Raw genomic sequence first — 16,291 nt, forward strand, 5'->3', positions numbered from 1 at the left:
CTTGATCATGCATTGTAGATATCCGAGAGGAGAAACCATAAATAGACGCCTACATCCATAAAGAAAGCTTCTTTGTGTGCTGTAGCAAGTGGAAAACTAGTAGTAGAATGACTTGTTTACAGAATCCTCTACATTGTGGAAGGGTAGTAAGTAGTGATGAGCGAGTGTACCTGGATAAGGTGTAATCCGAGCACACTTGTGTCCTAATCGAGTATTTTCGGCGCGCTTGAAAAAATGGGCCAATCCCTGCGTGTGTTGCGGCTATCAAACAGCTGCTAGACATGCAGCCACGGCGATTCGAGCATTTTTTTTCGAGCATGCCTACTCGATTAGGACATGAGCATTCTCAGATAATGCTCATCACTAGTAGTAAGCACTAAGAGCCTCCCACTACATAATCAACTTAGTGAAACCTGTCACCACATTTGCCCCATATGTTGCCACCACCTTTCAGCCCTCATATAAAGCATACTAATATGTTATGTATCTACCCGGCCTGCAACAAAAGTAAAACACATTTTATTATACTCACCTGGGGGGCAGTCAGGTCCGATAGGTGTGGCTGGTCCTGGTTTAGTGCCTCCCTTATTCTTTCGATGTCATCCTTCATATGGATGATGAGTGCTACATCATCCACACAGTCTGCCTGGCATCATGCTCCTGTGCAGGCGCACTTCTCTGTCCTGACCAAGGCAGAGCAAAGTACTGCAGTGCGAAGGCGCTGGGAAAGATCAAAGCGCCCCAGTGCATGCACACTGCAGTACTTTACTCGGCCCTAGTTAGTACGCCTGTGGAGGAGCGCGATTCCGGGGAGACTGGATGATGTAGCACTCATCATCTATATGAAGGACGACATCGAAAGAAGAAGGGAGGCATCGACCAGGACTAGCGACACCCATCGGACCGCCCCGCAGGTGAGTATAATAAGAGGTGTGTTTGTTTTGTTGCAGGCTGTGTCGGGGGCATATACACAGCATTATAGTATGCTTTATATGAGGGCTGAAAGGTGGTGGCCGGATCTCCAATGGGGACCCCTGCTCTGAATCCCCACTAACACAACTCCCCTTTGTAAGTAGGAGTAATTGCCAACACAATGTAGCGAGGTGTATTGTGCATGATTTCTGTGCCTTACTGCAGTAAAGGGTGTAATTCTTCTTTCATCATTCCATGATCCTTCCATCTTGTTTATTTTTGTAAAACATTTGCAAACTTTCAGCTTCCTAGCATTTATCTTTTTCTTTTAAATATATATTTTTTAAAATGTAATGCTAAAACTCCCTTTATTTTTCAGTGACCTTATCAATTTCATGACAAGTGGACCGATAGTAGCAATGGAAGTAATTGGAGATGATGCTGTTTCTGCTTGGAGAAAATTACTAGGTCCAACAAACTGTAGTGTAGCCCGAAGTGAATCACCGCAAAGCATACGAGCCAAGTTTGGCACCGATGGAACGAAAAATGCCGCTCATGGTTCTGACTCCGTCGCTTCAGCTGCCAGAGTAAGTGCTTTTCATCAAGGTGCCAAGTACTGTATTTTGCTTATAAATATATTTATCACCGCCTTTCAGGGCTCATCTACAGCATTCTATAATGCCATAGATAAGCCATCGATTTGACCTGCCAGATAAGAAAAATAAGTTTTATTATACTCACCCAGGGGGCAGTCTGGTCTGATAGGTGTCGCAGGTCCGGGTCCGGCGCCTCCCTTCTTCTTGTGACGCCGCCCTCCTGCTTGCTTCATGGTCCCCGGAATCGCGCTCCTGCGCATGCGTACTTATCTGCCCTGTTGAGGGCAGAGCAAAGTACTGCAGTGCGCAGGTGCTGGGAAAGGTCAGAGAGGCAAGAAGAGGGGAGACGCCGGACTCGGACCTGCGACACTCATCGAACCGGACCACCCCCCACGTGAGTATAATATTTTAATTAAAGAATGCTGTAGACAATCCCTGACAGGTGATGGCCGCATCTTATAGCGGCCAAAACAGCTGACAGGTTCCCTTTAACGCTTCAGCCAGTTTTGACATTCATGGTAAGGAATTTTTTTTTTTTTTAATCTTCACCTTACAAAAGACATATGCAAATGGGTTGTCCAGTATGATAATATTGATAACCTATCCATAAGATACGTCATCAGCATCTAATCGGCGGTGGTCCAATACCCTCATCTCTTACTTGCTCCATTGGCTGCAGGTTGTGAACACTTTATTCGAGGCAGCAAGGTGCATCTCCATTCAATGTAACATTAGTATGGATATTCACTAAAGCAAAACCTGTATACCAAATCAAAAAAGTATATAAAAATATAATTTTATTAAGTCCTAGTATTAAAATATAGGAAACAATAGAAGCACATGAAGGATGGAAGGAAAGCAAATGACAAAATGTAACGAAACCACTGCATAGAGATATTAGTAGTGGGTGTAATGACTAAATAACATAGTGACTGAGAAGAAACTCCCATACAAATAGCCAATTGTATATATAAATAGATGGAAGAAACATCATAAACATTGCCATAGTGAAGTAGACATAGAAAAGAAAGGAAGAACAAGAGAATGACATATACCAGTAGTCAGTACCTCGTGGCTCCTGTGACTCCATTCCGTGTGCAGCAGATGCTGACATGTGCTGCAGAACAATGTCAGATTCTTTGGCAAGTCTCTACACCGGCGGCTGTCAGAACAAATAACAGCTGATCAGTGGGGGTGCTGGGTGTTGGCTCCCCACCGATCTCATGATACCACCTACCCTATGGTCTGTGACCAGAAAACCCCTTTAACTGTTGGTCACTAGGGTTATAGCAACGCAAAAACAATCTAATTGTTTTATGTTTCACTACTTTTTCTGTTACCGTACTTTTTTTTTGTTAAGTCACCACATTTAAATGCTCAATATATTATTTTTTTCTGTTGACGGTGCTGTGTGAGATCTTGTTTTTTAAATGAGTTGTATTTTATGGGGGGGATACATATGACATTTTGATTATTTTTTATTCTATGATTTTTTTTTTATTAATTCAGGATCAACAAAAGAGCATTTCTTCTGACAGCGTAGACCGGATGGATTCAGTCTGGTTCATACAGATGTGGCAATCTTTGTTTGTTTTTTTTACATAATAAAGTAGAATTATTATAATTTTTTAGACTAGTTAATACACCAAATTTATATGTTTTAGGTTGTTAAATGGCTGGCATTGGAGTTCTCTGGATCTCTGCCATTGTGGTAGGATCCTTGATGTACATTACTTGTAAGCTATCTCCAGGAAATGACCTATTGTTTAACTCAGGTTTTTTGTGTCAAGTGTTTTTTTTTTTTTTTTTGGGGGGGGGGGGGTTGCAATGTTTGTTCTTTGCCTAGCTTTTTCTCCAATTTCACAAACAAAAAATAGATATCTTGAAATTTTGAAACTGACCTTTAGGCTGTGTGCACACGTCAGGATTTCTGGCAGAAATTTTCCTGACAAAAACCTGACATTTCTGCCAGAAATCCGCTTGCGTATTTTTGATGCATTTTTTGCACGGTTTTGATGCGTTTTTTTTTCTTGCGTTTTTTCCAAATGCATAGAATAGCGGGAAAAACGCGAAAAAAACCACAAAATTAATGAACATGCTGCTTTTTTTACCACGACGCGTTTTTTTCGCGGAAAAAAAACGCATCATGTGCACAAAAATTGCAGAATGCATTCTAAATAGGATGCATAAGTCTGCAGTTTCTAATGCGTTTTTATTGCGAAAAAACTCGAAAAAAACGCGAAAAAACCTGAACGTGTGCACATACCCTTAGGGTTTTTTTAGACTGTAAATTCTTGTAGTTTCAGGTAATTCACAAGTACATTAGCCACAGTGAACATACTCGGACCCTATTTTTTCTAGTGAAGCGTCTAATGCTAGCCGCCCAATATATAAGAAAATAGGGTGGGGGTCTCATGGCTACATAAACCCTGAACAGCCTTCATGTTATTTTATGGGTTTTTTACTTCAGCTGTTTTTGTTTATGAAAGGTCAAACAAAGGTCAGTGAGTCAGCTCTGATTACCTCAGGAGCAGTTCAAACCGGTTCTGACTGGCTATATTGGCGCCTTTTTAACTGTTTGCTATTGGTGGAATATTATTTTTTTAGCGGTCTTTTTTAAAGTATAAAAGCCCTGCTTGGTGGTTCTTCCCCATTCCGCTGGCTATATGAAGAAAAGAAGATGCCATCCTCGCTCCCTTTATTTTTTATTCCTACTGTCGTGATGGTTTATGTGTGGGATAATCGCCCATTCTATGGGTGTATTGATTTATTGGTGTTTTGGTGTTTGGACAATTTTATCTGAGTAATTTATTGATTTATTATATTATTGAGTCTTAATGTAACCCAAAATAAACTTCACGGCCATTTTATTCCAACAATTTGAATTGTCTTTTTATTATTGGTAGGAATGGGTTTTGTGTGGCCATGAGCGTGTGCTTTGGTCATTGTGAAGGGAAGCAGGGTCCGCAGTGACATCACCTAATATAAATGGTGGATCCTGTGTTATCAGCTGTGGATAGAGATGTTATCTGCCATTGTAATCTTTCCTTTGATGATAAGAAGCCTTGATATTTTAGAAAATGATGCTTTCATACCTTTTTTATATTTCTCTCTAAAAGCAAAAGTGCATGCCCTCGAGAATTAAATTGTTCTGTACGACGTTGGAGTCTTTCAAATCGCTTTGACTATTATTAAGAACTTTACAAAAAAAAAGTTCAGCAGAAACCTAGCTGGATGTTGTGTATAGTTGCAATCAAAAGTACTCAACTCTGATTTTCAAATGAGCTTTATTAGCTAGACCTCCAAACTTTCTACTGTTAAAACCAAATGACAATTATTTATATACCTCAAGACATGTAATATAACAAGTGATTTCTCCAAATTGAACACATAATGCCACTTTTGCTGACTACTGCAGTCTCACAATCTTTCATGCCCTTCATGATGAGCATCATTAGTACATCACCCTTTGGCTGTTATGACCTGCAGTAACTGAAATAATAGCCACACACCGGATTTGTAAGAACTTTGCCTATTTGTTTTTGGAATAATTTAATATCTCTTTATTATTGTCTTGCCATGGTGTAATTTACCAATGACCACACTGCCTTTTTCCTTTTTGGATGGTTTTATGGGGTGTTTTTAATAGTTGTTTCTACTTCTGATATTTGTATTGTAATAGGGTGTACTTAATTAACTTTTATATATTTGCATTTATTACTTTTTTGGTGTTTGTGCCCTCGATGTAACCTGAAAGATGAGAAAAAGAGGTTAGATTATACTCACCCAGGGGCGGTCCCGCTGCGGTCCGGTCCGATGGGCGTCGCGGTCCGGTCCAGGGCCTCCCATTTTCTTACGATGACGTCCTCTTCTTGTCTTCATGCTGCAGCTCCAGCGCAGGCATAGTTTGTCTGCCCTGTTGAGGGCAGAGCAAAGTACTGCATTACACAGGCGCCGGGAAAGGTCAGAGTGGCCCGGCGCCTGCGCACTGCAGTACTTTGCTCTGCCCTCAACAGGGCAGACACAGTATGCCTGCACCGGAGCCGCAGCGTGAAGACAAGAAGAGGACGTCATCGTAAGAAGATGAGAGGCCCGGACCAGACCGCGATGCCCATCGGATTGGACCGCCCGCCCAGGTGAGTATAATCTAACCTCTTTTTCTCATCTTTTAGATTACATCGGGGGTTTATCTACAGCATTACAGAATGCTGCAGATAAGCCCCTGATGCCGGTGGGCTTAGCTTACCTTCGAATTTGGGGGTGACAGGTTCCCTTTAAAGAATCACCCCCATTAACTTTTTTCCCCTTAACCCCTTATTGACTGCCGATACGCCTGTTAACTGCGGCAGTTAAGGGGCCTTATTCATCAACGCCGTTTTTTCTAAAGGCACTGAGAAATAAGGGTATAGCGCCCCCCCAGCGTTGTAAAATCTCCCAGGGGTTGCTGAGACCCTGGAGAACATGATCAGTGCTGGTTTTTACTGTCCTCTGACGGGCGTTATTCACTGAATAACGGCGATCGCATAATAAAAAATAAATAAAATAAATTCAGATTTAACCCCTTTACCCCCAAGGGTGGTTTGCACGTTAATGACCGGGCCAATTTTTACATTTCTGACCACTGTCCCTTTATGAGGTTATAACTCTGGAACGCTTCAACGGATCCCGGTGATTCTGACATATTCTACTTCATGATAGTGGTAAAATTTCTTTGATATTACCTGCGTTTATTTGTGAAAAAAAACAGAAATTTGGCAAAAATTTTGAAAATTTCGCAATTTTCCAAATTTTAATTTTTATACCCTTAACCCCTTTCTGACTTCGGAAAGTGTTTCACAGGAATTTTTGGAATGTTTAAAAAAATGAACATTTAAGTTTTTTTTCACAAAAAATTTACTTCACCTCCAATTTGTTTTATTTTACCAAGGGTAACAGGAGAAATTGGACCCCAAAAGTTGTTATACAATCTGTCCTGAGTACGCCGATACCCAATATGTTTGGGTAAACCACTGTTTGGGCGCATGGCAGAGCTCGGAAGGGAAGGAGCGCCATTTGACTTTTTCAATGCAAAATTGACTGGAATTGAGATGGGATGCCATGTTGTGTTTGGATAGCCCCTGATGTGCCTAAACATTGAAACCCCCCACAAGTGACACCATTTTGGAAACTAGACCCCCTAAGGAACTTATCTAGATGTATGGTGAGCACTTTGACTTACACACTAAAAGACGCTATTTATTGCAAAAAATATTTTTTGCGTTACCACATTTTGAGAGAGCTATAATTTTTCCATATTTTGGTCCACAGAGTCATGTGAGGTCTTGTTTTTTGCGGGACGAGTTCTCGTTTTTATTGGTAACATTTTCGGGCACGTGACATTTTTTGATCACTTTTTATTCCGATTTTTGTGAGGCAGAATGACCAATAACCAGCTATTCATGAATTTCTTTTTTTTTGGGGGGGGGGGGGGGGGGGGCATTTATACCGTTCCACGTTTGATAAAATTGATAAAGCAGTTTTATTGTTCGGGTCAGTACGATTACAGCGATACCTCATTTATATCATTTTTTATGTTTTGGCGCTTTTATATGATAAACTATTTTATAGAAAAAAAAAATTATTTTTGCATCGCTTTATTCTGAGGACTATAACTTTTTTAATTTTTTTCGCTGATGATGCTGCATGATGGCTCGTTTTTTGCGGGACAAGATTATGTTTTCAGCGGTACCATGGTTATTTATATCCGTCTTTATGATCGCGTGTTATTCCACTTTTTGTTCGGCGGTATGATAATAAAGCGTTGTTTTTTGCCTTTTTTTTTTTTTTTTTTTTTACGGTGTTCACTGCATGGGTTAACTAGTGGGACAGTTTTATAGGTCGGGTCGTACGGACGCAGCGATACTAAATATGTGTACTTTAATTGTTTTTTTCTTTTATTTAGATAAAGAAATGTATTTATGGGAACAATATATATATATATATATATATATATATATATATATATATTTTTATTTAGGATTTTTTTTTTTTTTTACACATCTGAATATTTTTTTTTTTTACACTATAACATTGCCCTGGGGGGGGAATCATGTTAGAGGGTCAGATCGCAGATCTAACACTTTGCAGTGCACAGTGTCAGATCAGCGATCTGATGTGCACTGCAGAGAGGCTTCCTGGCACAAGCTCTGAGCAGGTGCTGGTAAGCCACCTCCCTGCAGGGCCCGGATGCAGCCCCGCGGCCATTTTGGATCTGGGGCCTGCAGGGAGGAGACGCTCGGTACTATGCGAGCACATCACGTTGTACCGAGGGTCTCAGGGAAGCCTGCAGGGAACCCCCTCCCTGCGCAATGCTTCCCTATGCCCCCGGAACACTGCGATCATGTTTGATTGCAGTGTTTCGGGGGTTAATGTGCCGGGAGCGTTCCGTGACCGCACCTGGAACATAGTGCCGGATGTCAGCTGCGATAGCTGACACCCGGCTGCGATCGGCCGTGCTAACCCGCTATGACACACTATCCCGTCGGTGGGCATACGGGCCCACCCCACCTCGACGAGATAATGCGACTAATGTCAGAAAGGGGTTAAAATTGATTTATCTCTTCTCTGATATGATCTAACATATAAGTGAAATGGGTTCTCTGAGCCCCCCACAGTACCTTAGGTACCTGCTCTGTGATCCTCTGGCCCCCTCCTTCTTCTGCAGAATGAAAATGGTGAGCGCATGCGCAGTGTGCCTGCTAAGATATGTGCAGCGCCCCAGAGACCTGGTCGTTGCAGTATGGCACTCTGCCGCTAAGGAGAGTGGCGGTATGTCTGATGGCACTAAGGAGTTCTCCTGACCAGGTATCACCAGAACACATTACACTTCACACTCCGGCCACTAGGGGGAGAAAAAGGCTTTATTTATTCAGTCGCCATGACAGCACAACGAGAGAGGGGATCCGCCCTTCAGGGACAGGAAACCTCAGACATAAAAAGGGCGGCACCTCACTCCCCCGCCAGTTGGTTTCCTGTCCCTGACAGTGGAACCTCTTCAGGCAGACCTTTTTTGAAGAAGGTTGAAGAAAGAAGTCTTCCCACTCCTGACAGGCCGGATCAGGTAGCGGGGGTCCCCTGCCTCGGCCTAGTCAGGAGGCCGGTAGCACCACACGGCAGGGGGACTGTTAGTGTCGGTGAGAGCAGGAGGAAGCAACCCCAAGGGGTTAGCTTCTAGGTGTCACATTACCTTGTGAGTATACGCCGCCGTGTCTACGTGGCCTCTGGGGTCTGTCCACTCCTGCCTTGGTGGTCCGTCTTGGCCGGAGGACGCTGCCGTCCTCTGTTCGGCGCGTCTGCCCTCGGCGCCGCAGCTGTGACCGGAAGGGGCGTGTCCGGATGACGCAGCGAGCGGCGCCGGGCGGTGGCGCGGCCGCGCATGCGCGGTAGCGTTCTTTCGCCGGCTAATGGCGGCGCCCAGGGGCAGGGGGAGGATACTGGCCGCAGGGAGTTCGGCGCTCAGCGTGGGGCACGGCGTGCAGTGGCCAGAGCCTATCGGTAGTTAATACCGATCGTTGACACCTGGAGGAAGCCCTGCTGACCCCCATCCGGGGGTGGTACCCAGGGGGATGTATTTAAGAGCTGCACAGATGCCCATCCTGGTTCCTGTCCATTTCCTAATGGAGTCACCGGAGGGAACTCCGCAGCTGTGCGGTGAACAGCAGCAGCCTTTGGAGCAGCCACAAACAGGAAAGTCTCAGAGAAGCTCCCAGCGGCGTTCCAGTGGCAGTAGTCGTGCTGGTGGAGCTAAAGCTGCTCAGAGGCCCACCAAATCCTCGGGCCGTAGGAATTCTCCGGCCAAAGAGGACCCCCCGATCACGGTACCGTTTACTTCAAGGATGGGTAAGTGAGCTACGTGAAAGTACACTTTCTGATTGGTGTCCCTCCTTGTATTCCCTCTCTCCTTATTTAGGGGAAAAAATGTGCTTCCAAAGCTAAACATAGGGAGTGTGCCGTTTGTACAGAGCCTCTCCCAGATGGGCATAAAAAGAAGCTGTGCAGATCCTGCATACAGCACTTAATCGAAGAGGAGGCCCCTGACCTGACGTCTACCCTTAGGGACATGGTCAGACAGGAGATCAGGGACTCCTTAAAATCCAGTTCTCATAAGAAACAATCCAAGAAGAGAATACTAGGTTCATCCCCTGTATCAGAGATGGATTCCGATATTGTGAGCTCGGATTCTCATCCATCATCTTCATCTTCAGAGGACGTAGAGTCTAGCCGAACATGTCTATCATTAGATAGGATTAATCATCTGGTGAAAGCTGTCAACAACACCATGGGGATTGAAGAGACTCAGCCAGAATGCTCCATTCAGGACATTATGTTCAGGGACATAGACCGTAAATCCCGAAGGGTTTTTCCTGTGGTGGAGAAAATCAAGTCTCTGATTATGAAGGAGTGGAAGAAGCCCGAAAGAAAGGGGTCACTTCCGCCAGCATTTAAGAGAAGATACCCGTTCGGGGAAGAAGCTTCAGCTTCTTGGGACAAAGTCCCGAAGTTAGACGCAGCAGTGGCCAAAGCATGCAAAAACTCTTCTCTTCCATTTGAAGATTTAGGTAACTTAAAGGACCCGCTCGATAGAAAGGCTGATGTGTTCCTTAAAGGAGCTTGGGAGACTTCTGCGGGATCCCTGAGACCGGCAGTGGCGGCTACTTGCACAGCTCGGTCCTTGATGGTGTGGCTAGGCCACCTGGAAGATCAACTTAAGGATAAAGTGCCTAGAAGTGAAATCCTATCATCTATGCCCATGATCCAAGATGCTGCAGCCTTCCTTTCGGATGCATCAGCGGATTCGGTCAGGCTGGCCGCAAGATCTTCAGCCTTATCCAACGCAGCCCGCAGAGCACTTTGGATTAAATGTTGGCCAGGTGATTTACAAGCTAGGTCAAGGCTATGCGGCATCCCCTGTGAAGGAGTTCATCTGTTCGGTCCGGTACTTGATGAGCTGCTTGAGAAGGCGGGCGACTCTAAGAAGCGGTTCCCTCTATTAAGAAAACCTTTTTATAGGCGTGACTACAGCAGGGGATGGTCTTATCGCCGCAGATCTGATAGAGAACCAAATAGAGATTCATCCAAATATTACAGCAGCAGCAGAAGAAGAGGTAGGGGGTATATGTTTAACACCCCTCGGGACTCGAAGAAAACTCAATGACTAGCGGTCCAGGTGGGCGGTAGGCTTTTAGCTTTCTACCCAGCCTGGTTGAGGATCACCAACAGTCCATGGATACTCAGTATCATTAAAGAGGGATTAAAGTTCCAGTTTCATCAGATCCCTCAGGACAAATTTAAACTAACTCCTATCCGTTCTTCTCCTGCAGAACAGTTGGCGTTGAAGTCAGAAGTTCGGGATCTCAGACAAAAGGGGGTTCTTATTCGGGTACCCACGAGAGAGCGAGGTAGGGGTTTCTATTCCCCGTTATTCTTGGTAAAGAAGCCAGATGGGTCATACCGTACCATTATTAATCTGAGAGGCCTGAATGAATTCTTGCTAATCCCATCCTTCAAAATGGAATCTGTGAAAACGGCAATAAAGCTTCTTTTTCACAAGTGCTTCATGGTGGTCTTGGATCTAAAAGACGCCTATTACCATGTTCCGATACATGCAGATCACCAGCGTTTTCTCAGGGTGGCGATTTCTCTTGCCGGCACAGTGGAGCACTTCCAATATCAGGCACTCCCCTTTGGTGTTGCAGTCGCACCCCGGGTCTTTACTAAGGTTATGGTAGAGGTTATGGCACACCTTCATGAGCAAAACATACTGATAATTCCTTACTTGGATGACTTACTGATCGTGGGGCATTCAGAGTTACACTGTAAAGAGCAGTTAGAGAAAGTGATGGTAGCACTTCGTAACTTAGGTTGGATTGTCAATCTTAAAAAATCGCGTCTTCAACCCTCCACAGCACAGCAGTTTTTGGGTCTTATTGTAGATTCAGCTCAGCAGGAATGTCGCCTGCCAGACTCAAAAGTTGATGCTATCCACCGGCTGGCCTCTAGAGCAATTAAAAATCCCGTAGTCTCCTTAAGAAGTGCTATGTCTCTTTTGGGGTCACTTACTTCTTGTTTTCCGGCGGTGATGTGGGCACAGTTTCACTCTAGGTCTCTTCAGTGGGATGTTCTACGTAATTTTCGGCGACTAGGCGCCAACCTAGATAAGAAATTCTCTCTATCCGTAGAGGCCACGGTTTCACTAAGGTGGTGGACACACATCCCTAATCTGCGTAAAGGGGTACCTTGGACATATCATATATCACGAGTAATAACAACTGATGCTAGTCCCACGGGGTGGGGAGCACATTGGGAAAATAATTACGTTCAGGGTCTATGGTCCCGATCTGAGCAGGACTCGTCTTCCAATCTGAAAGAATTGATGGCGGTGGAACGCGCCTTGGATAGGTTTCTTGTACCTCTACAGGGTAGACATGTTAGAATACTCTCGGACAACCAGGTGACAGTTGCTTATGTGAACCGCCAAGGAGGCACACGGTCTACGTCATTAATGAACGTTACAAATCGTATTTTTCAGATGGCCGAAAATCACCTACTCTCCCTTACGGCCCTTCATATAAAGGGGAAACTAAATACCATGGCCGATTACTTAAGCCGCAACGAGCTCAAACAAGGGGATTGGTCTCTAAAACCGGCTGTCTTCAATCAGATCGTACGGTTGTGGGGATGTCCAGAAATAGATCTGTTTGCCAGTCGAGGAAACAAGAAGCTCCATCAATTCTGTTCCCTAGACCCAAGAGACAACCCGTACGCAATCGACGCTCTTCTGATCTCCTGGAACTTCAGTCTCGCCTATGCGTTTCCCCCTCTGAATCTAATTCCTTTAGTTCTGAGGAAGATTCGGGAAGACAAAGCCTGAGTTATATTAATAGCTCCATTCTGGCCCAGAAGGTCTTGGTTCCCATGGTTAAGAAGCATGTCCATTTCCCAACCATGGATTCTCCCAGAAATTCCAGACCTCCTCTCCCAGGGTCCAGTTTTGCATCCACGAGTAGCCAACTTACATCTGACAGCGTGGAACTTGAGAGGTCACTTCTGAAAAAAAAGGGATTCTCTCAGAACCTTATAAATACGCTGCTTAAGAGTAGGAAAGCCTCCACGACTAGCATTTATGTTAGGATATGGAGGAAGTTCCTATCAAGCTCAGGAGCACAGATCGATCAGAAACCTAATATTGCTCAGATCCTAGAATTTCTACAGAAGGGCCTAGATTTAGGCTTAGCCACCAGCACCCTTAGAATCAGGTTTCGGCTCTAGGGGCACTATATAATTCCAACATAGCTAGTAATCACTGGATAACAAGGTTTTTCAAAGCGGTCACCAGATCCAGGCCGGTTATTAAACAGAGAATAGTTCCATGGGACCTAAATCTTGTGCTCTCGGCTCTAACACAAGCTCCGTTCGAGCCCATTGACTCTGTCCCGATCAAGATTCTGTCTGTCAAAACAGCCCTCTTAGTTGCCCTCACATCGGCAAGAAGGGTTAGTGATCTGCAAGCATTGTCCAGGCAGCGTCCGTATATGCAAATTATGGAAGATAGAGTGGTGATGAGGCCTGACCCTCTTTATCTTCCAAAGGTCGCGTCAAAATTTCATAGGTCCCAGGAGGTAATCTTGCCTTCATTTTGTCCTAATCCCTCTAACAATAAAGAACAGAGATTTCATTGTTTGGACGTGCGTAGATGCCTTCTCAGATATATTGCAGTAACAGACGCCTGGAAAAAAGATCATTCCTTATTTTTATCCTACCAGGGAGTTAGGAAGGGGCTTAGGGTATCAAAGAATACGCTAGCCAGATGGATTAGGGAGGCCATATTTCTTGCTTATACCGCAGGTGGCGTGGAAATTCCAGAAGGCATAAAGGCACACTCCACTCGTGCGGTAGCCACATCTTGGGCTGAGAGGGCAGAAGTGTCGATTGAAGACATCTGTAAGGCGGCCACATGGTCTTCTCCATCCACCTTTCTTAGACACTATAGGTTAGATCTAGGTGGCTCCTCCGACCTCACGTTTGGGAGAAGGGTGCTGGAGGCGGTTATCCCTCCCTAGTCACTTTATTCACTTCTCTGAAAGTCTCTTGTTGTGCTGTCATGGCGACTGAATAAATACGTACGCTACTCACCTGGTAGCAGTGTTTTTTCAGGAGCCATGACAGCACCCTTATATTCCCTACCCTCTTTGTTTATGGGTTCAACACTTCCTTTAGTTAATTCCTAAGTTTAGTCACTGGGTGAATTGTACCATATATTAATATTGTCTATGTGCTACTAACCTAGAAGGTCCTTTCATACTCTGTAAACCAACTGGCGGGGGAGTGAGGTGCCGCCCTTTTTATGTCTGAGGTTTCCTGTCCCTGAAGGGCGGATCCCCTCTCTCGTTGTGCTGTCATGGCTCCTGAAAAAACACTGCTACCAGGTGAGTAGCGTACGTATTTATTGGGCCACTCCTCACACTGGTAAAACTAGGGGCTGGGGAGGAAGTTAGTCAGAAGTTGACTGGGTTGGAACCAGGCAACATCCCGTGGCAGGGGGTGCTGCAGGGAGAAGGCACAGGGGGGTCCCTGTCAGGCGTGGGAACATGGCAGGTGCCTAGCGAACAGAACGTAACGGAACCGCGCTTGCACACCCTGCGGCGGTATCCAGGAGAGAGACACGAAGGGAAGGATATTGTGGAACAGTGTAAACGAGATCAAGCACAAAAGAGAACCAGTAAGAGTCGTGCCGAGAGAGAGAGGCAACATCTTACTGAGGCGCGTAGTCGGTGGCCGGAACACCGCAGGAGTAACTGACTTCAAGCCTTACTTCAAACTCCGCCGGACAGTCAATTATAGGTTGGATGTCTACCTTAAATTTCCTAAGCAGACATAGGGGGCAACATTGGGAGAGGGGCGTCTCTAGGGTCCCGAAAGACCTCCAAGCCTTCCCGTCATACGGGTGCGTCCTAGCCAAAACATACTGGGGGACGAGAAACTAGTAACATCTGGAACTGAAGAGAGAGAGAGCTGTAGAGAACGAACGAGAACAGCAGTTGTGAGGACTATTCCGAATGCTCAGCAGGGTAGGACTACAACACACAGGCGCTATTGGTAGGCAACGATTTCCATCTGCGAAGGAAACTCTGGATGTTCCCATCGGACCGGCCGGTCTCTGATAGCCCTGTTAAACGTGCTCTGGATTGAGGATCCTGGAGTCTTCAGTAAAGAGGTAAAGAGACTGCAACCCTGTGTCCTCGTTATTGCCAGCACCCCACACCATCACCATCCACCTTACTGGGAAGCCCTGGGGACACACTTCACCTGTGGGAAGTTACACCATCCAGCTGCCATTCCATCACCCCAGCGGACCCCACAGCAGCGTCGGTCACCCTGACCGAACACCACAGGTGGCGTCACGAACGCCTGACAGACTGTATCACCACCTTCATTGGACGCCCCTTAGCAGGGTCGCGGACCGGGCCTAGCCACCGTGACCGCCTCAGAACCGAACCAGAGAGGCCCGGTACCGAGAACCCGTGGCCCTGTGTCTGGGGGCGATCCAACTTGGCGTCACGAACAGGATCGTACTTAAGCCTGAAGAATTGGGTCATGTGTGCCTTGGAACTGTGATTGAAAAGTGTTGGACTGTGATTTATTGCAAAGACTGTGTATTGCTATCTACCGCAAGGTTCCCGCCGAAACTGCCGCCATTGCAGCGCCACGAGGAGCGCAAGAGAAGAAGAAGGGTGTGGAAGTGGGCGTGAGTAAGCTGGAGAGCGCGAAAGATAATGGCTGCCCAGTCTAAATATTTCTGTACCTTGAGGACGTGTCCGTCAGCAGCAGAGATCCGCCTCCTAATCCTCAATGGGGGGCGGAGGAACAAGAAACGAAACCGCCCACGAAGGAGAGAGTGGGAAAGAGACCAGGAAGCGACCCACGTGGAGGACGCCATGGCTGACCGCTCAGACCCAGACTGCGGGGTCGAAGCAGAGGGCTCCCCCAGCTACCCGGATGAGCATCACGGCCAGGGCCTTACATCTGGGACCGGTCTTCTACAGGGCGAGATGGAGGATCTTGTGGAGCAGCTTCTCCAGTGGCGGCTTGAGACCGCGGCCTCGTGCAAAGAGGTACCCGCAGAGGAGCTCCTGACTCTGGAACCTTCACCATCGTTGTAGTCGGTCGCACCGGAGGAAGCCGCATCGACCGGTGAGTCCGCCGATCCCACCCCGGCCGCGGAGGACCTGCTGATAGGCCCGGTAGCGGCGCCCCCTCTCCCTGGGACCCATAAACTCCAGCGCCTTCCACAATGGGACCAACCCACGGGCATGGAGCGCTTCCTCAAGGCCCCGATCTCGCCGCTTACCATGCCAGGCGAGGTCTATGCAGAGCTCACGGTGTGCCGCTGGGTGAACCCGGGGTCGAACATCATGGGGTTCCCTGGGGTGCAGACACAGGAGGGAGAGATGGTGGAGGCCCTTAGCTGGGAGCAGTACCAGGCCCAGCTGGATCGGCGGTGGGAGGAGACGGAGAGACAGCACCAGGCCCAGCGGGAAGCCCACTACTGGCGAGACCTTGAAGTAAAGGACCGGGCCCGCAAAAACCGTACCACTCACCAGGCCCCGCGCAGGCAGGGCACCATTGTTGAGTTCCGGCTCCGTGGAGGGTGGGGCTACATCAAGGAGCCGGACCTATATTCCGAGGTCTTTGTAAACCGGAGGGATGTAGAGTCCCATCTCAAAGAAGGCCACCCGGACCGGGAT

At 46.5% G+C, this 16,291-nt stretch overlaps 1 protein-coding gene across 1 annotated transcript in view; it reads left to right on the top strand.

The window, feature by feature from the left end:
* NME7 (NME/NM23 family member 7) overlaps positions 1-16,291 on the top strand; it is a 373,917-nt gene that overhangs the window by 132,682 nt on the left and 224,944 nt on the right. The window contains exon 6 of the mRNA XM_069761686.1: positions 1,292-1,499. Within this exon, the coding sequence (XP_069617787.1) occupies positions 1,292-1,499 (208 nt within the window). The remainder of the gene's footprint in view (positions 1-1,291; positions 1,500-16,291) is intronic.

This window comes from Ranitomeya imitator, chromosome 3, assembly GCF_032444005.1.
Source record: "Ranitomeya imitator isolate aRanImi1 chromosome 3, aRanImi1.pri, whole genome shotgun sequence".
NCBI lineage: Eukaryota > Metazoa > Chordata > Amphibia > Anura > Dendrobatidae > Ranitomeya > Ranitomeya imitator.